The sequence below is a fragment of the Serinus canaria genome, chromosome 14, assembly GCF_022539315.1.
Source record: "Serinus canaria isolate serCan28SL12 chromosome 14, serCan2020, whole genome shotgun sequence".
Classification (NCBI taxonomy): domain Eukaryota; kingdom Metazoa; phylum Chordata; class Aves; order Passeriformes; family Fringillidae; genus Serinus; species Serinus canaria.
This window is the reverse complement of record NC_066328.1, coordinates 90,121-113,845: the sequence shown is the minus strand read 5'-3', so window position 1 is coordinate 113,845 and position 23,725 is coordinate 90,121. Positions and strand designations below refer to the sequence as shown.

At 42.6% G+C, this 23,725-nt stretch overlaps 1 protein-coding gene across 23 annotated transcripts in view; it reads left to right on the top strand.

Annotated features, from left to right (window-relative positions):
- MAPK8IP3 (mitogen-activated protein kinase 8 interacting protein 3) overlaps nucleotides 1-23,725 on the top strand; it is a 73,694-nt gene that overhangs the window by 23,334 nt on the left and 26,635 nt on the right. For 15 of the 23 annotated variants that reach the window (XR_007778841.1, XR_007778838.1, XR_007778839.1 and 12 more), the window contains exons 3-9: nucleotides 121-191; nucleotides 912-1,003; nucleotides 3,149-3,172; nucleotides 7,124-7,175; nucleotides 12,417-12,666; nucleotides 15,363-15,465; nucleotides 18,442-18,560. Coding sequence is in view for 19 of the 23 variants with exons in the window: in XM_050980100.1 (XP_050836057.1) it covers nucleotides 121-191; nucleotides 912-1,003; nucleotides 3,149-3,172; nucleotides 7,124-7,175; nucleotides 12,417-12,666; nucleotides 15,363-15,465; nucleotides 18,442-18,560 (711 nt within the window). In the remaining 4 variants the exon portion in view is untranslated. Of the gene's footprint in view, nucleotides 1-120; nucleotides 192-911; nucleotides 1,004-3,148; nucleotides 3,173-7,123; nucleotides 7,269-9,954; nucleotides 10,084-12,416; nucleotides 12,667-15,362; nucleotides 15,466-18,441; nucleotides 18,561-23,725 lie in introns of those variants that run through there. The other 8 variants (XM_050980093.1, XM_050980096.1, XM_050980110.1 and 5 more) reach the window with 8 other exon arrangements.

Below are 23,725 nucleotides of genomic sequence, written 5' to 3'. Positions count from 1 at the left end.
ATTATGTCTGTGACAAGTAGGTGTAAATTAATTTCTAAAAAAATAGGCTTTGTTTCTCAAATAGTTTATTTTGAGTGCCAGGCGTATGTTAGCTGATAGTTGGGAATCTTCTCTTGGCAGTTTCTCGACTGGAAGAACGTGAATCAGAAATGAAGAAGGAGTATAATGCTCTGCATCAGCGTCACACAGAGGTAGGATATCATCTTTCTAAATAAATAAGCTCTTTGTCTATATGTACATGACTATACCATGTCAAAGAACTCAGCTTTACAATCCTAGTGATGGCTAGAGCTGAACTTTGGGAACATCAGAAATACCTGACTGGAGGGTGTAAAGAGGATGGAGACAGGCTGTGTTCACTGGTACCCAGTGGAGACAGCTGGCACAAACTAAGACACAGAAAACTCACTCTGAACAAAGTAATAAAAACTAGTTTCCTGCAAGGGCAGTTAGCCCTGGCACAGGTTGTTGAGAGGCGTGTTGGAGTCTCCTTCCTTAGAGATATTCATAAGCCACCTGGATGCGGTCCTGTGGCTGCCTGCTCTGTGTGGCCCTATTTCAGCAGGGAATAGGCTAATGGACTGTAGGACATTCCTTCCAATCTCAGCTGTTCTGTGATGCTGTGCACAGTGCCCTGCTACCTCATCTCCCATTGCCAATGAGCCTCCAGGCTTATGTTGTTTTTTCAAAGCTCTTTGGTTGTGAGATTTAGCTGAAGTGATTTTGAACACTATTTGCTGACAAATTTTCTATCAGGTTAGACCATCAGCTTAGAAGGCAACAGTAAACACAAGGAAGTCTGCAAAAAACCCCAGGGGATTGGAAGCGGATACCATAGGAAGTTAAACAAAAGCAGAAAATGAGCCTTTCCTTCTCATCTGTTTGCCTCATGGATTTTTCTCTCCTCACAGATGATCCAGACCTATGTGGAACACATTGAGCGATCTAAGATGCAGCAAGTTGGGGGAAATAACCAAACTGAGGGCAGTGTACCCGGGAGGAGGTAGGGTCATGACCTTTCTGTGTGACACGTGTCACCTGGAAACTTACACACTGAGTGTGCGTGTTTGAAAGAGAAAACAGAGCAGGACCTTTCCCTGGGGACACGGATTGTAGCTGAAGCTCTGTTTTAATGGGTTCTGGGTGAGTTGTGGGTACTTGATGGTGAGGAGCTTTCTATGTTGTTTTACAAAGGTGAGGCTTGATCATGCTGCTATTGATGGGGCCTCTGGAAAACACGTTCATATTCTTAGGTAGTGTGTAGAAGTTTATCTACAGAATAGCTGAAGGTGTCAAATAAAATGTTTGTGTGTTTATGAGTCTTTGTATGTGGGATAGGCAGCAAAACCATAGCAATTAAATGCATTAGCCATTACAGGATTTTTTCAACTGTTGTTCTTTCAGAGAAAACCTTCTGTCAGTCACCAAAAATCCTATTTATGTCCAAGAAAGGGATTTTTCTCCCTTCCTGTAGTATTTGGGTTCTGACTAGAAATAAATTGTCTAAAATAGAGGAATCAATTGAGAAAAACAAACAAAAAAACCAGCTAGATGTCAGCTTTCCTAGGAGATGAGGGGTGTAGAAAGCTTGAGAGAAGACATGGTCTAAAAAGAACCAGTAGCTTGTAAGTGCTCATCTATTCATAAAATTTCCCTTATGAGACTGTTTTTCTTCCTTCTTTTCTCTCCCTCACAGTCTGGAAATCCAGAGTGAGTTCCCAGAACATGGTCTGATCCTAGTCTTAGAGATGGAATGGATAAGTGTGTTAGGCTTGTTTCTCTCCCAGCTTACACTTCTGGAAGTAAGAATATATCTGTGGAAGTGCTTACAGTAAAATCTAAAAGTATCGTAGACAAAAGCAAACTTAGAACATCTCACTTTTAAAGGATGAGTCCTGTGTGCACCTGCCAGCTTTTGAGTCATAGAATCATAGAATATCCTGAGTTGAAAGGGAGCCACAAGCATCATTGAAGTCCAGCTCCTGAGGTGGACTGTGTAGTAGAAATAGTTATTAATTTCTTCCTTGCTTGAAAGCTTAAAAGCATTTGCTTCCCTGACTCTTAAATAAGCTGATATTAATTATGGCTTTATGTTAAAATTCCATGAAAGAGTTGCCCAGTGAAAAGTGTTGCTGGTTGTATCTACAAGAGTGCCAGTCTCTGTTGGTGAAGGGCAAAATTTTCATCAAGAATTACCTTTTCATGTCAGAGAAATTAGTCTTTTATCCTTTAAGTGTGGCACATTGCTAGTGTCCTTGAAGAGAAACACTGTATGTCTGTGAAAAGCCCATGATGGGACTGTGATCCAAGTCTGTAGGAGCTACTAGTGGGAAATGGGAGTTTTTCCTTAATTTTCAGCTTTGTGTGTGTGTGTTTGGGTGTGTGCGTGTGTAGCTCTGTTTGTTGTGCTTGTGCACAGCCCCTGGGCCAGGTGAGTTTTGATGTAATTGCACAGCTGGAGGGAGGAACACCGGTGTTTGTGGATCTTAGTGCACGGGGTGGGGGAACAGGCATAATTTCTCATGACCTGTGGAACAAATTTGGGTGCATTTATTTAAAATAAATGGGGCTAGGGAGAAGTTTGTGCCACAACTTTTGTGGGGGTGGTGTGTATCAATGGCCATCCAAGAGGTGTAATGAGTTTGTACCTGTTGCTATTGAGTAAGAAATGATACAGATTCTCCAGAAGGCTGGTTTGCATAAAGCTCGCCTCTTTACTTCAGATCCTCTTTTATACATTGTTCCAATACAGATAGACCTGGTTGGTCAATTAATCAATACATTTCGCATGATTGGCTAATTGACAAGATGCCTTTCTTATAAACAGTCATTGCAAAAACCAAGAAAACAGAGAGTAGGAAAACACCACCTGCAGGTTGTTTATGAAAATGAGCTATCATTGTTTATCTTCAACTCCCTAAAGTCTGTCAGACTGATTCTGGGAAAACTTATTTAGTTTTCTCATTCTCTGACCAGGCTGTCTCATCCACAGTACCCACTTCAACATGGCATGGGGGTTGCAGTGCACATGTACCTTGTGTCTGTGTTAGGTTGCATGTTTGCATGACATTTGCTCTCTAATGGTTGTTCTTTTTGTCTCGCTTTTTGTGGAATTGCTGCTGTTTGGCTGTTATGTTTGTCACTGCAGTCATCGCCAGTCCTGGAGGAAAAGGTAAATCCTATTTCTGCATCTGAACTTAATTAATCCAAGTGTTGGAGGTTGCTGTGGAGTGGTGACAGTGTGATGGTGAGAATGTACTGTACTGGCATATTTGCTCTCTGTGTCTACTGGCACCTGTGCTACACTTGCTGGTTCAGGGGTGCAGAGGGAGCCATGGAGCTGGGATAACACAGCAGGGAGAAGCTTATGCATGCAAATGCAGAAGACACACAAGTTTGTTACCAAAACAGGATCAGATGTCTGAGATGGGATGTTTACACTTCACATCCCCTAATATTTTAAAAAGTCATAGAATCATAGATCCATAGAATTGTAGAATATCCCGAGTTGGGAGGGGCCATAAGAATTATCAAATCCAGATCCTGTCCCTCTACAGACACCCCAACAATCCCATCCTGTGCCTCAGAACGTTGTCCAAATGCTCCTGGAGCTCTGGCAGCCTTGGGATCATGACCATTCCCTGGAGAGCCTGTTCAGTGCCCAACACCATCTGGGGGAAGAACCTTTTCCTGAAATTCAGCCTAAAACTCCCCTGACACAGTTTCATGCAATTCCCTCAGGTTCAAAGAAATTTCTTCTCTCTTATTTTACACTAGAGAGCAAGCCACGCCTTATTTTTGAGTGGAAGTAGAGCAAGTGTCAATGTCAATAGGTTTCCAAAGGCACTTTCGGCTGATGATTGGGCAGGGAGTGCTGTGCACAGAGCCTCCAAAGAGACTAGTTCTCCTCTTTAAGTGCTGGCTAACAAACTGTAGTTTTGTAATGTTTTGTAAACTTTAGGATGTTGCTTGTAGAACATGCTAATCCAGGTTTTGGCTTCTGGAAACCTTTATTGGAGAGTGTGCTGTTCACCTTGTAACTCAAGGTGGAACTGTCAAGTGTTAAGACTCACCCTGGCTGATCCTGGAAAGATTTGGGTATATGAGAGCAACTGCAGCACCCAAAGTTTAGACCAGGATGAATCTAAATGAGAATACTTTAAATTTATTTGCATTTAAATTTGGTAACCAACTTCAGGACTGCAAAACTAGAGTTAGCTCTTCCTTCCCCTTTCCTGGGAGTTTTGAAGAGGCTTGAAGGTGTTTCCAAAGGTTTCCATCAAGGAAATTTCCTAACAGTCTGTGCTAAAATTCTTTCCTGAAGATTCTACAGCTTCTGATGCTACAGAGAGCCTGTACCTCTTTAACAGGAACTATGAAATTCACACATTTCCTCTCTATTTGGTGGTTCCTGTATTTCCTTGTGTGTTAAGTATGTATGTGTTTGCATATCAACAAAAAAGAAAAAGTATAATTTAATGTCTGTCAGCATACTTTAGGGGCAGCTTTTGTCTCAGTGCTATCAGTGAGTTATGTCAAGTCATTCCAGCATAGTTACTAGAATATTCTGGCTGCACCACTGGTTTGACAAGGACTGTTCTGCAGTTATAGGAAACTTTCTCCTGCTCCATAGACCTATGAAAGCAAGACTCTCTTAAAACTATAATTCGGTCCTGAAGAAAAGGAAAGATATAAAAGTAATGGTTAAAGCATCTCAAAAAATGGCCCAGTTTTGTTTTTTGCATAAAAAAGAGAGAGGTGGTTTTTTTGTTTTTTTTTTAAGTAAACTCTTAGGAATCCTTGGGTCATTTCTTAAACTGTATAACTAAGAATTTTCTGATATTGTAGCATAAGGTGACTCTGATTTCTAGTTTTGAATACCTTTATGATCTCTTACACATAATTAACTCTACTTTCTGTGGTGCTTGTATCAGTGCCAGGGTGAAGATTTCCTAGGAGGGGAAACATTTCCCTAGTATATTATTTAGAAACTTTTGTAGAAACTTGAAACCCAACTGTTAGAAACTTTCAGGTCCTTGGAATGATAGCAGTGGGATAAAGAGAAGTACCTACAGCAGACAGGCAGAGGTAATTGTCCTTTGGCATCATGATCTAGTAGGAGCAGATGTAAGTGGCAAGTTACAGTCATAAACTGGGATTTAGACAAAGAGCAGTAGAATGTTTTCACTAAACCTTCAGCCCTTATGTAAGTCACAAATAGCAAGATGCCTTTGGTAGTGAAAAGGAAAAGCTACAAGGATACTAACAATTCCTATCACATAGAAGTCTGGGTTTGAATCTGTGGAGAATGATAGAATCATTACGGTTGAAAAAGACCTCCAAGGTCATAAAATCTGACCTTCAACCAGATGCCCTCACGCCCAATAAATCATATCGCAAAGTGCCACATCCACACGCCTTTTGAATGCTTCGGGGGATTGTGACTCCACTGCTGCCCTGGGCAACATGTTTCCATGCTTAACCAGTCTTTGAGTGAAGAAATTTTCTGCAGTATCCAACCTGAACCTACCCTGATGCAACTTGAGGACATTTCCTCTTGTTCTTTTGCTTGTTACCTGTGAAAAGGTTAATGGTGTGTGAAAAGGTTAGTGATTTGTGTTCCTCCAAAATCCAGTTAGATGCCTCCTTTCTGAGAGGGTTTGTGTATGAAACATCCATGTACAAGTGTAGTATCTTCAGGAGAGGATTTTAGTGCAGATTCGTAGGAAAAGTGCAACCCAAGCGGGCCATGCTGGAAATACCTTTCTGCCCCATCTTGCCTATCTAGGACAGGCCACAGGAGGCCTTTTTGCCTATTTGAGGTAGGCACTGATGCAGCAAGGCAGCATGCTGTGGTGGCTGGGCAGTGCTTGGAGTGAGAAAGTTGGGCGCTGTGGTTTCTCTCAGCAAACATTGTCTCCTCCGCTGGACACTCCATCTCTGTCCTTCCTAAAAGAGCTGGCTGGTCTACCACCCCCTGTGTTAGTGTGTTTGCTGTGTCCCAGGGGCCCTGTAGCAGTTGTTTGCCGTGGTCACAGGTGAGGTGGCTGCTCTTGTTTCCAAGCCTGGCCATGACACCCAATGCTGATGATCATTAGAGAAAGGCACGTGGAGGTCTGCTGTTACTAACAGCGTGCTACAGAAGAGCAGGTTTCATCACACTCCCAAGATTAAGCAGAAGCCCTGTGCAGGAATAGGTGAAGTAGGATTGAGTCCAAGTATGGGTGCACATCACACAGAGAATCAATTTAGTTCAGCTCTGCAGGGACTGGAGTCAATTAGAGATACCCTGAACCATTTGCTGGATTCGGCAAGCTGCTGCCACAGCCTTTCCACCTCCACTGCTCGCTCTAGATTTTCTCCCACTGAAGCTTGGTCTCAAAACCTATACCAGCTTTTATGTTCAGAATCAAACCTGCAGCTAGTGAGTCCCTGCAGTAGCCAGAAAGGAGAGGATGATCAGAACACACTGCAATATGTGTGATGCAATTATTTATATCTTTGTTTAGTTTTTGAATTGTGAGTGCATTGTAATATGGGTATCAAGGGAGATCAAAGAATACAAATACTCTCTTCCTTGCTTAAAATTGGAAGTGATCCAACCCCTCTGGTTCCTGTTGTTGAAGATTTGGGGTGGAATGTCATAAGTTTCATGTAGATGACACTTAAAAGCCTTATTTCTCACCCTGTGGTGACATCTCTAGTAGCTATGGAGCTTTTAATTTTTTGCTGTGAGAGTTGTTTGCCGTTTCTTATTTTCCTCCAGTACCTTTGTTTCTCAGAAGCACTGACTTAAATTGGCTGGTGGTTCCCTGCACTTTCATGTTCCTCCAAATTTCTCATACTGATTGAGCAGTCAGTTGTACCTGTTATGGCCACTGACCCCCTCCATCTTAAGAGTTTCCCCTGGAGAAGGTATTACTCTAGCAGTAACACCATGGGACTGAGAGCCAGCACCAAGGAAGTGTGGGAGTTCAGAGTTCAGACAGCTGCCATGTGAGGGTAACAGTTGCAGTCCAGTTAGTAACTAGTATTTCATATACACTAGTGTGCTGTTTGTTTTCTGTCAGAACCTTGTACACAGCTAACACACTTTCCTCTCTCTCCCTGTTTGTCTGTTTAGCAGGAAGGAACGTCCCAACTCTCTGAATGTCTTCCCCCTCGCTGATGGCATGGTACGTGGACAGATAGGGGCCAAGATCGTCCCAACACTGGACCACTGGCACCTGAGTGACCTCGGCCAGCTGCAGTCCAACTCCAGCTACAAGGTTTTCTAGACCATCACAGAGCAAGGGTTTCCCACTCCTTCACTGTTGATAACATCTCACATTTTCATTAAGCTAAAGACAATCTGTGTCCGTAACCCTTTGCAGCCTCTCGCTTTGTGTGTGCTCCCATAGTAGCTGTGCTGGAGGTGGGAGGATATTCTTCTGCAGATCTGGCATATGGTGCAGGAAGGATTTGACACAGCTCCTCATGCTGCTTTGTCTCAGGGATAATCTCCTTTACTTGGCTGGCCCCAAGTTGAGAGGGATGTGTGTGGAGGCAGTTAGGGATTGAGTGAAGAGAAATCCTTCACTTCTTAATAGCTTATTTGGGAGAGGACATGGTTCTCTCCTTATTTGGGAGAGAACCTGTCCCTTCTCTCTGCTTTGATAAGAGCAATGGTTCTGCAACTCAGGTGGGGCCAGGCATTGGGTTGCACTTGCCCTTAAGTGTTTGTCATTTTTGACTGACCTCCTGGCCTTCCTTCTATTCACTAAAAAGGGGTCCTTCTTATCCTGTCTGAATGCCCAAGTCTTGCACTGTGCCTAAAGGTCTTATATTCCTCCTATGCCTAGTCACTGCTCTAGACTTGCACTGTCTACCTTCAGTACATCTGTCATCATTACTGCTCTGCCTTCTGCACCAAATCTTCCAAAATCCTCACAGCATTGCAGCTGCACTGGAGCAGCTCATGGGGCTGCCTGATGCATGTTGTGCTCTGCTCTGCTGTTCAGGGGGCTCCTCTCCACTATTCAGAGATTGGTCTGACAGATTAGGCTATGCATGGTGACCCACATTTCCCATGAGCTGTACATATGAACTTTGCGAAGTCTTTGTGCTCAGGATCCCATCAAATCCTTCTCTTTAAATGATTTTCCACAAATGCCTGGTGACAGGTCTGAGAGCCACTGGCTTCTCTGCTGAGCACAGCTCATTGTGTCCACTTGTGTCTCACAGAGCTTCTACTCTATTTCAAAAGTGATTAAATTTGCCTTCACTTTGCTTGGAATTCATAGAACATCGGCTCTTTTATGTGTCACATGTAAGGACTGGCCTCTTTTTGAGAAGTTTTGAATCACTGATCCTGTAAACTACATTGATGCCATAAAGTCAAAGAGGAGATAGAAAAGAAATCCCCAGCTTGTTCTACCCATTCTACATGTCTCCAGATTCCATGAATAGGCTTTCACATGAGGGACTCCGCAGCAGTGGCCTTCTTGATGCATAGACAAATTATCAATTTACTCAGAAAACAAAGTAGTGAGGTAATTTTTTGAACACTGTATCTGTAAAGCAGCCAGGCCTAGCATAGCACAAATGTCAGCACTTTGTCAGCTCTCTGCCATTGTGGAATTTGGAAATCCAAAATATCTTTGCCTAGGATGGAGCGTTGGAATCCAGTCCTTACTGTAATGTTAGAGGCACAGAATTTTGGGAAATGCAGCAACTTGCAGAATGCCATTCAGATCCTACAGTCATTTCTGGAAAGCTCTGCCTGGAATTAGGGAATAGCAGTGCCACAGTACAATAACATAATAATGGATGGTGGAAATGAGGACAGGGCATGAATGTGTTTCTTCATACTAGTGCTGTGCCAGCACAACCAAAATGTATGGAGCTCAGCCCACCTCTGGAATCCATTTTTCCTCAGGCTCTCCAGGCAGTGCTGCACACTTAAGTGTCAACAGACCTTCCAGTGATCAGGCTGGGCAGTGGGGTTAGTTTTTGGAGAACAGTTGGGGGTGGACACTGTAGTTAGATCCATCTTCCACAGCCTTGCTAAGGTCTTATTCTTTCAGTGGTCCCACTGAGAACTTGCAAAAGAAGTAACCCAGCATCTGCATTGCAGGAGAATGCAGCAGCAACCCAGATAAGTGGGAAGCTTTGGTGTCCAAGTTCAGGTAATAGAGGTTGTTCTCCTTTGGTCAGGGAAGTCACCCTGTACAGGGGGTGGTACTAGGTGTTGCTTAAGATCCTTTCCAACCCAAACCATTCTGTGATTACTGACTGGATCTCTTAGTTATTTGGTTGTGATGGTGGTATTAGGTCAAAAAAATCTAGTTCCAAGAAAGCTTTTCGCAGAACTAGCAGTGTGCTGCTCCAAAATATATCATGCGGGGATTCATGTTGGTGCTCGTTAGGGAGACTCAGAGTGGAATGCTGGGATAAAGGAGGCTAGATGGTACAGTGGATCTAAGAAGCTTGTGCTGTGGAAGACTTGGATGGGTAGTCTGTTATGGAGAATTTTCTGAGTATGGAGCAAATTGATGAATAATTAAAGGATGTGATGGACTGACTTGCTAGTTTGGAATGGAGATTTTCCTTCCACAAGCTTCTTGCACACTCTGTGACTGAAATGCTATCTCTTAAATCCTCTGCATGACTGACTTCTCAGAGGGCATGGCTCATGCCCCCTTGCCTCTTCTTCAAAACTCTGATATTTTGTTGACATCACTCACACATGACTCACCTTCTCAGTATGTACCTGACTATTCTCACTAGTTTTCCTTCTTCATGAGGCCATGCTGTACTTACATTTTAAGTGTCCTTGTTTACTTTTTATTACTATTTTCTATTTTAGTTGTATGTCATTATTTTATTTTTGCATTCAGTTTTACATTTATTTTGTACAATGTTTTTGAGATTTAAAGTCCTTAACGTTTTTGTTTTTATGTACTATGCTTTCAGTGTTATAACCATACAATTGTGGCTTCTCATGGTGACATATGACTACTATGAATGTTGGGCCTTTACAATGCATTTTGGAGGTCACTACTACACAGTTGATGTTTAGGAGGTTTACAGGTATGGCCCTAGGTAAGTGGTGGCTGTGGAGATTATTCTTTGGGTGAGCTGTGGGTTTTGGAGAATGCCTCCTGTGCTGGAGAGAAGAGCTGTACTCTTAGTGCAATATTTAGCATGAACAGAGCACTCAGACAATAGAAGGAAGATACCTGCTACTGGGCTGTGAAGAGCAGCACATTGGTAGTACGAAATTCCTCAATTTGGGAGGAATTTCTCCAATGCAGGTTGGAAAGCTGATAAAGTGTGTTTTCAGGGGAAATAAAAAACTCACATCTATGACCAAAGAATAGTGAAAGACTGGGATAATTACTTATTCATGTGTTCAGGGTAAGGGGCAGGTTATGTCAACAAACAAGAAGTTACAGGATGTTGTTGATATAAATATTACCCTATAGACACTGATGATCCAGGACTTTTGAATGAAGAACATCCCTGAAATCTTTCATCCAACAGCAGTTTTGTTTGAGGAAAGAGGTTTTACGGTTGCACTTCACACTTGATAATCTTTTCCCTTTGTACATCTGAAAGCACAGAAGACAAACTGCAGTTGAGATAGTCCAAAGCTTACTGGAGCCTAGTTATTATCGAAAATCCTATTTGACACTTTTTTTTTTTTCTTTACATACTGGGAAAGCAGCTCCTAAATCAGGAATATGAAGTAGAGGTGGGAAGTGTGGTTTTCACATGTAGCAGCCTAAGTGCAAAGTTCTGATCTCAGTCTTGATGCTGAAACCAGCATATTTGAAGGGAGATGGTTTGGATATTCATGTGGAAATGTGGGTGCTATTTGGACTAACAATGTGGAAGATACATAAAATGTGGATTGCATTTAATGGAAGTGCCATTGTAAAAAAAACTGAGTTTCCAATATAAGTGTGCAGGTGCAGTGTAAACCCTTAGATTTCTGTAGTGCAGTGTGCAGCAAAGCATTCTAAGATAAGCATACAGAGGCCAGTCTAATTAAAGGAAGATCTTAATAAAATTCCAGATTTAACAAAAATAAGGCTGCAAAGGGTTAAGTCACCACTTTTTTCAGTCTTCTCACTCATCCCTCATTGGATTTTTTTGTCATGTTGTGAAGCTGTTATTAGAACAAGAGAACGAGACTTCCAAAAGAGCAAAGTGAAACCCTGTCAGAGCTCCGAGGTTTGGGGGCTCAGAGCAGCCTCTGAGCTGAACCAGGATCTCTCTAGTACTTGCACAGGAGGTGAGAGGCCAGTGGTGAAGATGAAAGCTCGGTGTGGATGTGCAGATGAATGCCACTGCACCCAATTGCAACTCACTGTCGCATATAACTTTCAGCATTAATTATGTCACCTCCCTACAGGCAGTAATTAGAGCGGGCTGCCCTTAAGACTGGGGAAATCTCTTTGAGTCTGAGAGAGGTCATGGTGCTGGTCAGGGCATTCCTTGTCTGACTGAAGCAGTGTGCTTTAGTTGACAAACACAGCTTACGGTGTAAAACCCTGACAAAATCTTGAAGCCTCCTGTCCCTCAAGACGTGATGGTACAAGAAGCGGGGCCGTAATGTCTGTTAGAACCAAGAGCCATTTTGCACATTCCATACTGAGAATCCATCTCCTGTGTTCATTTCTCACCTTTCTGAATTCTTGGGTATTATCATCCTGCCATTTGGAAGTGGGAGACCACACCTGTTTATGCTGTGTTCTCAAGCTGGACCCATGCCTGCCTAGCTGTGCATAAGGTGGTTTGGGGACATAGGTCTCCTGTGTCAGACAAGCCAGAGCATCCCAGATCAGTGTCCACTCTGCTTCTGCAGTTTAGTGGCAAAACCAGTTTGCTCTTTTCTCATCCAGGCGTGTTGGTGGCTTACAGTAATGACATCAGCCAAGACTTCTAAGAGGCCACTTCACATCCTTCCCAAGTGATACCCATGTTGCCTTCCAGCCTTGGGAAACACTGGCCTAGTTAGCTGCAACTGCCAAAGCCCTTCAGCTTTCACTGTAGTCTGTGTGAGCTACAGGTGCTTTTCACCTGTGATAAGGCCACCTTTCTTGAGATCACATACCAATGTGATTTGTGAAGACCAGTATTCAGTATTGAAGGAGTTATCAGCCTTATTGAAGAAGGACATCAGCCCTTTCTACAGGTGGGATTTGCTTGCTGAGCTCAGCACAAGAACTCAGTGCTTCACAGTGGTGTTAGTGCCCAGTGCCACCAGCAAACAATGGGACATGTAACTGGTACAATGAGCAAGAGCCATGCTCATAATGCTTTAAGGCATTATGAGCATGTAAGTCCTATTGCACACCAGCAAATGGGACTTACTGAAGTGTATAATTGTGCTTTTCCCTTTCTGTTCTGCTGCCCTGGAATTGCCACAGTGCCCCCAAGATGAAATGTCTGAATCTGGGCAGTCCTCAGCAGCTGCCACACCGAGCACCACGGGAACCAAGTCCAACACTCCCACATCATCTGTGCCCTCTGCTGCTGTCACCCCTCTGAATGAGAGCATCCAGCCCATCACCGAGTACGCCAATGGCACCACCAAGAGTAATAAGAGGGCACGAGAAAAGCGTAACAGCCGGAACATGGAAGTCCAGGTCACACAGGAGATGAGGAATGTCAGCATAGGTATGGCAGCTGGAGCTCAGGTACTTGGTCACTAACATAATCAACTTCCCAGTGCTTGTGTCCCTCTGTTACAGGGAGAGGCTGGGAGACTGCACTGTAAGTATAGAATTTGAGGAAGCCTGACTCAGAAAGGTACATGAATGAGACAGGGTTAATTGGATGTTAGCAGTTTTCTGTGTTGTAAATTTTTGAAAACATCAGTTATATGAGTAATTTCACAAATTCACAGAATGGGAACAGTTTACTGAGTTCAGTTCCCTGCAGTGACATGCATTCATGTCTTGGAACCTCTTTTGTAAGCACTCAAGTCACATCTTTGGCTGAGCTTTTGGGAAGCTGTTCCTGGATCTCATCAGTATGAAAGTTAAAAACTTATATTTAGTTTTCTGTCTGTATTTATTTGTAAGTATTTTATATCCAGTTGTTCAAATGCCAAATTTGTCAGTGAGATTAAATAATTATTTTCCCTCTGCGCTCTTATCCCACACTCTGATTTGCTTAAAATAATTTTATCCAGCTGTTTTACTCAGCTAAATGAGCTGATTTTTTTAGCCTCTTTCTCATATAAGAACACTCCCAAATCTGTGGAAGTTACAGTTGTTGTCTCTCGTTTTCCAGAGTACTTTAGTAATTTGAATTCATGATTTCTTGTCAGGAAAGCCATTCTCTAAGCTTTAGCACCAGGCTGTTAAGTAAATAAATGATTTAATAACATGATAAAAACCCTTCATCTATGTCCATATACTGTCTGAGCAGGTCTACCCTTGATTGTGAGACTTTCAGTGGCCATCAGAAATGAGAAGTGATCTGTTTTACAGGTCATGAACTTAATATACAAAAGGACTGTAATGTTTATCAAAGGTCATTAGGATAATATGCAGGAGCAGAGGGGTAAACATAGTTCTATGAGGTTGGCTTCTGAACTAGATGATGATCTTCTTATCCAAGTTAGTCCTTGGGAAGCAGAAGTTATATCTAAGTTATTACTGAAGCAGAAATTTCTCTGGTAACATTCACAGGGTGGTTCCTAATGAAGTAAGACCATAAAACAACATTTAACATCTTTTGCTGTTGCACTGAAGAAGAACTGAGAGAGAAGAGACTGAGTCCCAGTCTGTATTTTCCTGAGGGGGCCCTCAGGGTCACAGATGTCCATCTATCAGAGACTAGGATGGTTGTCCATGGAAGCATATGGGTTCTGAACAGCCTGCTGTTAGATTGTGGTCTGGCTGTGATCCTGGCCAAGGCAAGACCATGAAACACTTGTATCAGGAAAGCTAAGCATGGATGTCAGTAGTTTGAATGCCCTGATTTTTACAGTTGCTGCTTTACAAGCTCATTTACTATCAACAGTTTTCTTGGGTCAAAATAATATTTTTTTTTTGTATGTGTGCAATTGTGAAGTGGAAGCTTTTTCTGCCTCCGCTTTCTGGGTGGAAGTGTGATATTGTGGAATTTGCTCAAAGCAGATAGTTATGGCTTCCTTATGTGGTCTGCATATTCAGCCTTTCAGCTATTTCTCACCCCTAATGAGAAATCAATTCTCCACGCTTAGAAATAATGCACATACTTGAATTTTGATCATGTATTTTATGCATCTGTAATTAAAATGTCTCTCAGTGATGCATGTGCCTTAGAGCTGATCTACCAAAAATGGTACTCTGAAAACACCTCTGGTGTTTGCAAACATTATGTTCTGCAAACACCTCTGACCTCTGCTGGTCAGAGGTGTTTGCAGAAAAGCTTCCCAGCTTGGTAAAATAAAGCTGAGGAAGGCTGTGCTTGTGTTAGACCCGCTGGGTGTGGATGCCTGCTTTGGCAACAGATCCACATCACACTTTGTCTTCCAGCCTGGGTTTGCTGCCAGCTGGCACAATGCCAGCCTGGAAGAAATTAGCACTTCAGTTGTCATGGACTTGGTATATTTGGTTACTGAGATGTCTGGAAAGGTAAAAAATGTCACATCTAAGTTCATTGAGGGACTAATGTAATTCACAAATTAGGTCATTAATCTTTCAGGAATTCCTTGTGTGAACAGACACAGTGTTCATGTTGCTTGGTCAGAATAGGTGCAAGTCTGAGCTTTTGAAGAGTTTGGTATTCAATAAATGGGACTTGACAAGAGCAAGAAATTTCTTATTCTTTAAATATTGGCTTCAGGTTGTAGATTACACACAAACCAGATTTTCTTTATCGGTTTTGAAGTCAAGATTCACTGTAATGGGTATCTAAACCAGTGCAGACTTGAAAATTTGTATTGAAAACCTATTTCTGTTAAAACTAAATAGTGCCAGTTCTTAACAACAGTAATTTCTATGAAGCTGTACAGAAAATCACTGTGTTGCTTTCAAACTCAGCTAATGCTGTCTGGGGATGGAGGAGTTTTTTATTGGCAGATAAAAAAAGGAGTTTTAGAATTTATTTCAATGAATAAAATATCTCTGCTGATCCCATTTTAGTGAGTATTCAGGGCAATGATTTTAGTGATGCTTTGGAATGGGGGTGGGAAGGGGAATGCTTATGTTGTTCCTGCTCTGGAATTGAGAGACCACCTTCAACCGCTTTCTGTTCTAAGACTTTAAACGTGGCACCATGAAATTTTCAAATCTCGATATTCAAAGCTGTAAAAGTCCCTTTGAGAAATACCATTCTCTGAAAGTCCTGATCCTGTACATGATCTATACTGTCTTACCTAGGGATGGGCAGCAGTGATGAGTGGTCCGATGTCCAGGACATCATTGATTCCACCCCAGAGCTGGATATGTGTCAGGACCCCCGCTTGGAACGCACGGGTAGCAGGTACTGATTGTGACTTTACCCTGTGTGCTCTGTCAGTTGGCTTCATGAGGAATGAAGAATGGATGCTCTGGCTCATAGTGAGCTCACAATGCTATTTGAGACAGTGCATGTATTCCGCCTAATATCAGAGGTCCTGCCCTGCTTCGGGTTCTCCAAAAGGCAGACCCCTGCTGGTGATCTGCAGGAGGATGCGTACAGCTGACCCAGGACTGGGCTCATTTGTCTTACTGGTCAGGGGGTTTGGAGAGATGATGGAGCAGCAGAAGTTTTAAGAAAAGAGAACATGGGCATAAGCTGTCAGGAATAGGGAAAAGGTGCATTTGTCCAATAAGAGCTCAATTCTGAATTCCATTTTAAAACCTCAGGTTTCTTTCACTTCTAATTTTGTCAAGTATTTGAGGAGGCAGGACTGCTCCCCCCAAGGGAGGACAAACAGAGGTAACCTCAGCAATCCAAATTCCACAGGCTCTGAGCAGGGAGGCTCAGATCACTGGTAGTAAGCCCTGTCAGCAGCCCCAAACAAATGAAGGGTGTGAATTCGGTCCCAGTGTTACCCATAAGTAGCAGGAGACAGGACTGAAGACAGGTGCATCTTAGCAAAGAGCTGAAGGCATAGGCCTGAGGTCAAAGGGAGCTCTGGGACCGGGGGTAGGTGCGGTTCCCAGGTGAGGCTGGTCAGAGCAATTATGACCCATCAGTGCACTGAAGTGGTTACAAATCCTCAACACAGTTTTCAGAAGAATCATCAGACTTTTACTAAACTATTCTGTTGCTCTGATCCCTACCCATCACCTATTTTGTTCTAAATAGGAGGCTTCCTAAAGGCTGTTAATTTTGACACCACGTTGTTGTGAGTCTTGATTTGTTTTTATTAAAGTTTACCTTTTACCCTTGTCCAGTGGGTAATTTGGCACTCTATCAGCAAAAAGCTCCCCAGAATCTTACAGATATGCAGAAAATATAGTACCCTGTCAGAGTAAAGGCAAGATTATCTAATGGTCCCAATCTGGATTGGATTTGCCCACCCTGTTGAGCACCCCCTCTGAGAAGGGTATGAGCAGCAATAGGACCTGCATGTCTCATCTGGGAAGGCACACAGAGTTAAGCTTCCCTTGGGACATGTAGGATATCTGGACTATTTTTAGGGTCAGGAGGAATCTAGAGAGTTGAAACTGCTCAGTGTGGGGAAGAAAAGGTGATTGATGAGATCAGATAAAAAACTGGTCAAATACAGGGGAAATAAGGAAACAGAGAGGATTGATGCACCAGAGCTCTTCAGGCAGGAATCTCTATTCCAGGTGGTGAGACTGAGAGCTACAGGAGACACAGCCTGACTTGGACTGCTGACAGTGTGTGTGCTGCTCTGAAAGCAGAGTGCTTTCATGATACATATAGCTCTGAAAGCTGAATGTTGAACAGGAAAATTCAGTCTGAATTAGGTCTCCAGGTCAGACTGAGTGCTGGTTTCTCTTGTCATTTGTGCTGACCATTGGATTGTGTGAACCAATTAACTGCAGTGCCATCACAGCACCATTTGTACTTCCTCAGTGCTCTCAGATGTCTGGGTAGCTGGAATTTTTCTGTAATTGAAAAACCCACTTTTTTTTCCTCTTCTTTGCAGTGTGCTGTAGCTGCAATATCAGAGGCAGCTACTACACTCCATTTATAATCACTAAGATTGTTGATGTGATAATGAAGCCATACCACTTGAAATCATCTTAGCTGGTGTTGACTTTCTGATAGATTGCTGGAGAAATTGCATAGCTGCTGCTCTTGCTGGTTTGATGTTACTCATACAAGGCAGGGCACTGCAATTTTTTTAGAGTAGACAGCCACAGTCCCAGAAGTTGCCTCACCTGCACATCCTGAAACAACTCTTTGCTGCTTTGAGCCATGAGGCTGTCAAGAAATACAAGAAGATTCTTGATGGTATCAAAGAGACTGAGAGATGGAAATGTGCTGTCATCTGATAAGACTAAAAACTATTAACCTTGATTTACCTTTAATTAAATACATTTGGGGACATGTGAAGAAATGCTTTTCAATACATACGTTTACCCAAAGAGAAAATGGACCCTTCAGACTGATGGCACTTATTGGTTGGCCAAGTAAAAAAGCTGTTGCTGTTTTCAGCATTGAATTTTGTATTTGGTCTTACTGCTGTCTGAGGTTTCTGTCTAGATTGATCAGAGCATGGGAATGCTTGCAGAATCTGACAGGTCAAAGCTGAGCTCTTCTGCGAGGTGAAATTTTTCTGTGAAATACTGAATAGTCCTTAACTTGTGTGACTTCAGAGTAAGTCATCTGGGTGAGCTTTGAGGTTGTGGATGATAAATGTGTCCTCAGCACAAGAAGGACATAAAGCTGTTAGAGCAAGTCCAGAGAAGGCCATGGACATGCTCCAAGGACTGGAGCCCCTCTGTTTAGAGCCAGGCTGGGAGAGCTGTGTGGGGTTCACCTGGAGAAGAGGAGGCTCCAGAGAGACCTCAGAGCCCCTTCCAGGGCCTAAAGGGACTCCAGGAGAGCTGGACTTTGGACAAGGGCCTGGAGGGACAGGATGACGGGGAATGGTTTCCCACTGCCAGAGGGCAGGGTTAGATGAGATATTGGGGAAAAATTATTGTCCGTGAGGGTGAGGAGGCCCTGACACCGGTTGCCCAGAGCAGCTTTGGCTGGAAGTGTCCAAGGCCAGGTTGGATGGGGCATGGAGCAACTTGGGATAGTGGAAGGTGTCCCTACTCTTGGCAGGGGGTTGAAACAAGGTGGTCTTTAAGGTCCCTTCCAATCCAAATAAGTTCATAATTCTATAATACAGGGAATAACACATGCTATTTTCTTTACTCAGTGTGCTTCCTGATTCATTCAGTGGTGAACAAATAGGTTTTGATTGCAAGAGTTTGAGATGCTCAGTATTTCATTGAGCTTAAATGTTGGCAAGTAACAAGATTCCTTCTGGTTTTTTGCTTCCAACAACAGCCCAACACAGGGGATTGTGAACAAAGCATTTGGCATCAACACAGACTCCCTGTACCATGAACTTTCCACAGCAGGGTCTGAGGTCATTGGAGATGTTGATGAAGGAGCAGATCTGCTAGGTAAAACCTTGTTTTTTTCCTCTGGTACAATGACTCCGTACTAAGCTACTAGAAACATTTAATTTCTCTTTTTCTTTCAGAATATGGATGTTTCTCTTTTTTAAGAATGCATGGAAATTGAGATACATGTGGTAGGAGCATAATACCTGCAGTACAGTAATGATTATTTAGAAAATAATCTCAGCTGTTAGATAACTTTTATTTGGGTTTTCTTTAGTGCATAAGTTATTTTTCTACAGGATTCTACCACACAAATAATTTGAAGACAAAATTTGCTTCTTCTGCTTCTGGCTGAAAATTCCTCCCCCAATATTATACTGAGAGAAGAAATTTGTTTGAAATTTGTAAGAAAATAACTCATTTGGTTAAGTTTTTGATGTTTAAATGATGTGGAAATACTATGGTCTGTAATGCAGTATTTACTGTTTTGCAGTCAGCCTAAGAGATGTAATAATTAACTTATTAAGCTGATTTTGAAGGTGTTTGTAATACCTGTAGCCAGGCTGTATTCTGTGTTCCTGGCTGGGACCCTGCATCAGTCAGAGAAGCAGCTTTGTCTCTGGGAGCACTCTGAGCCTTCTCCATACTTCTTCTATTGGATTCCTGAGTATCTAGATCTTGGTTTTTGACAGAATTTAAGCATGTTTTTAATTATTGCTGTTTTTCTGCATCAGGACAGTACAAGTGGTCTTTGAATACTCAGGTGACATGGGCAGCTGATAGAGTTTATGACAGTGTAGTTCATGTTACTGCTTGCTTTAAGGAGCCTTAGGACACAGAAACAAGGCGTTATGTGTACTTAGTGGCAAGAGATTTGATCTGAAAGTGAACATTTCCTTTCTGTGATTACTGATACAGATAATCTTGATATCTATTGATATCAAGATTATCCATATCTACTGATACTGATATGGATAATCTTGTAAGTTTGGTTCTGTGTATGTGTTCAGAATAGAATGAGCTAAAATGTGTCATACAGTTTTGCAGCAGCTCACCTTTGCCCAAATTATGAAGGTACTTGTATCAGCTTTGATATGTCTTGTATCAGGACCCTTAAAAAGCATATGTTTTTGCAGGGGAGATAGTTTTTGCCCTATTAAACAAAAACTTAACCTTGAGGATTCAGACTGAAAACTGGAAAGGAGTTAATAAATTACTTCTTGTTTGATGAAGGACAAGTATCTGTGAAACCATACTATTATAGCCAATAGTGTGACTGGAATTAAGAACATGAATTGGACCATCATGAGAATGCTCACAATAGCTTTTTGATATGAGTAGGTTTGGGTTTTTTTTAAATAATGCAGCAGGTATGACAGCCCTGAGGCCATTGCCTAAAGCATGAAATCATTTATTGTCTCACCTTCAACTCAAGATTGCCAGAATAAAAAAAAAAAAGCATCAGAAGACTCAGGATGAGCTCACAGGCTTACTCTGCCTGTAATGGGAGCCAGTCTGTGCAGATATTTACAAAATTAGGAATTTTGAAAGAAAAGCAAGATTTCCAGGTTTGAGAATTCCCTGGATGCTAGTAGCCATTTGCAGAAGGGCTGGGGCTCCTGCTTAAAGGGAAGCTTGGCAGTAGGAACTACATGTGATGGTTAAAGCTGTGGAATGAATTTTAGTTAGCCAGCTTCATACATTATCAGGAGCTCTCTTCCTAGCAGAATCAAAACACTAAAACCATGGATAATCTTGCCATTGACTATCTGCTTTATCTTGGTCCTCATGTCCACTCCTTCCTCATCAACGATTGTTCAGTTGATTCTGTGGCTCTATCTGCTAATCACTGTGCCAACTGCTGCTTTCTTTCTCCCCCTCAAAATGGCTGGGGTATCAGATATTATTGGCTTGAAAGAGTTATTGTTCTGGAAAATTACTTTCTTGGTGTATGAACAGCTTCAGACAATGTGCTTCCCACTTTGGAAGCCTGCCTTCTGGAAATCCACTTCCCCTTGGGATTACCCTGTAGTCTGACCCAGTGATCAGCAAGAAATGCAGACTGTCATTTTCAAAGGGCCAAACCTTTTTTTTGTCCAAATCTTGCATGATTGTTCACTACAGTCTCGGATGAAGTCAAAGGTGCTTCACCTCTGAGATGTCTGTTGTTTGGGAATTACCATTTGCAATAAAATGTACAAAGACTTTGTTGAACAGTGCCCATGTAAGCGTGGACCCTGAAGATCACAGTGTAGTTTCTGAAGACTGCAATATGGCTTACAAGGAGGACATTTCTGTACTGGGACCATTTTCTAGCCTGAGCAGAGCTGCAGAACCCTTTCAGGTGATCCCATGGCAGGCCAGCAAAATAGGAGGACTGGTTCCTTTTCAAATATGGGAGATGGACTCTGCCTTGTTTTGTGATCAACACTGATCTAACTAATCCTTTTGCTGAGTTCTGGCCACTGACTTTGGCACATAAGGGTGTTTTTAAAATGAACATATACATTGCTGGTTGTACAAAGAGAGGAAGCACAGAGAGATCTCAGGGGTTGTGCCTCTCAACAACTAATGAGACTGGTACTTTTTTTTTGTCTTTGCACAATGGAAAGCACAAAAGAAAGTCTGGTAAAGATAGAAGCAAAGGGATAGATCTTAGGGCTGACAACAATCTGCCAACATAATCCAAAATTCTGCCTTTTTTGTTAGGTAGAATGTTTTCTCTTTGTGCTGTACTTTTGAGTCTGAAGAGACACAGAGGAAATGGTGCTTTATGAACATGATATAAGGAACAAGATCCACAAGCTGAAAGAGTCCTCTAGGTCATATTTGGAGCTTGCTTCTTTCTGTAAATCAAATTCATGAATGACTCTAAGCTCATTTAAGTGAAGACTTATTACTTCCTCCAGTCTCTCAAAACTTGGCAATCCGTAAAGAATATTCTCTTTTTTTCTTTTTTTTTGGTCTCAGTTCCTTAAAAAAAGAGAAATTTAATTAAACACGACCTTAAGAACAGGACTTACAGAAATTGCCCTTGAGCACTGGTTGGCAGTCAAGTCTGATTCTGAAAAGGAAAATCCCATTTATTCCTTGTATATAATTGGCACACTTCATGTCTTATTATTTTGAATAAACCCCACAAAACATGTGGGTTTCCTCCTGTCAATACTGCTTTACATACATGGGATATAGGAAGTATTCTGGAGGACAATGTGGAGTGAGAACAATTATTTATTAATGAGCATTGAGAACCAAATTCCCTTATTTCTCCTACAGACTTGGGAGCACTAGTTGGCAGTTTTCCTCTATATAGACTTGTTAATCACAAGTGATCCTGGGTAGGTTCCTGTTCTCCCATCTCCCCTTTTCTCAGCTTCCCCTTCTACCAGATCCCCCTTCCTGCTCTTCCCTATCCCAGATGTTTCCAGATGCAAACGATCACAGCAGTTTGGGTGTGCTCAGTGGACAAGCCCTTTTACTGAGGGTGGTGACAGTGGTGAGCTGATTGATTGCCCAGAGAAGCTGTGGCTGCCTCATCCCTGGAAGTATCCAAGGCCAGATTAGAGGAGGCTTGGAGCACCCTGGGATAGTGGAAAATGTCCTTGCCCATGGCAGGAGGTGGAACTGGATTATCATTCCAACCCAAACCATTCTGTGATTCAGGTTTAGGATAACCAACTGTATTTGCTTTGGAAATTAAAGAGCAGGGGGTCTGTGGTAAAGATAGAAATGCAGTGTTATTAGTGGTAAGTTTATATACAGTGTTGTGTACAGAAGTTGAAATGAGATTTTCAAACTAAGTCCCAGTGCTACACTGTACCAAAAAAGGTTTTAAATGCAACCAGTTGTCTTTTGCAAGCTGAAGTGTCACTGAAGAGCACAGTCAGAAGATGCAGCTGTTAAAATTGCAAGGTGAGGGGAAGTGAGAGGTAGTGGGAATGAGCTGTTCTGCATTTAGTGGTAGATGACTAAATAAAGACAAAAAAAAGGCTTGCCCAGTCCAGGAAAAAATGATTGCCTCAGATCCAAATCTGGAAATCTGGAGATAGCTGAGGTGTGTGTTTGCAGTTGTACCATGGGTTACCTTTCCTTGGGGTTTTTTTCTGTCCTGTATGTAGAGTCATGCCATCAACAACTATGGCAGATCCTGTCCTTACTATTTCATGCCTTTTGACATTGAAATGGCTGAATCATTGTTAATTTTTTTAAACAAAATTTTGATTTTATTGGTTTTAGTCACTGATGGATTCTTTTTCACTTCCTTTTTCCCTTGTCTCTTTGTGCTTCGCTGGACATGGCGCATAGGGGAGTTCTCAGGTGTGTATCTCCTGCTCAGTTCTCCTTGTTTCTTTTTTTCTGGTTGAGGTCGGATAATGTGGTATACACATGTGATACTCCCCTGCTCTTGTCCAAACACGGTTGGCTTTGCAGGCTTTTCCCACCTCGCCTTGCTTGGTTGCCTCACACTGGTGGGTCCCTGCAGCAGGAGGTCCCTCTTCTGCTCACGTTCCTGCCACCTTTCAACCCGCTTTCTCTTCTGTGGCTGTGGGCAGGTTTGCTCCACAGTGTCACACTAGCGTGTCACTCAAGGTCTTGGGGCTCAAAGGGCTTTTTTTCTGCCAGGAAGGGTACTTGTAGCAGAGGTCGGGTGGGCACAGACTGAGTGAGGGTCCCACTGTCCTCTCCATGGCCTGTGCTGTGAGGAGTCCTTCCATATGCCAGTGGCTCTGGGGGGTTACCTGGTGCAAATCAACCCCCTTTGGGTATTGTAGTGACATTAAAGACACTTTTGTGATGGGTTAGAATGGCAAAGCCTCTGTCTTTGGTGGAAACTTTGCCTTACTGTCTCAGGAGTTGGGTGATGGCTCTGTCCTTTGTTCGGGGAGGCTGCTCGCTGCCCTAGAGCCATGCTCTGCCATCAGGTTTGCACCTGCTTGAAAAATACACCTGGGTCCTGATGAAATTTCAGTTGAAATCAAGGGAATCTCTCTTGATTACAGTGTAAACTGGGTAAAATTTGCCCTATAGTAAAGTGCTGATCTGGCAGCTGCGATAGCCTCATGTGCCAATGAGCTCTGCCATGTCCCTGTGCCTGGTACTGCTCAATGTGGGCTCTGTGACAATACCAAGAAAGGGACAGCATCATCCCTTCTTCTCATTCAAACTGGTTTTACTGTAAGCCACATTTTGTGTGAACATTTCTCAGAAAACCTTCCACTGAAGCT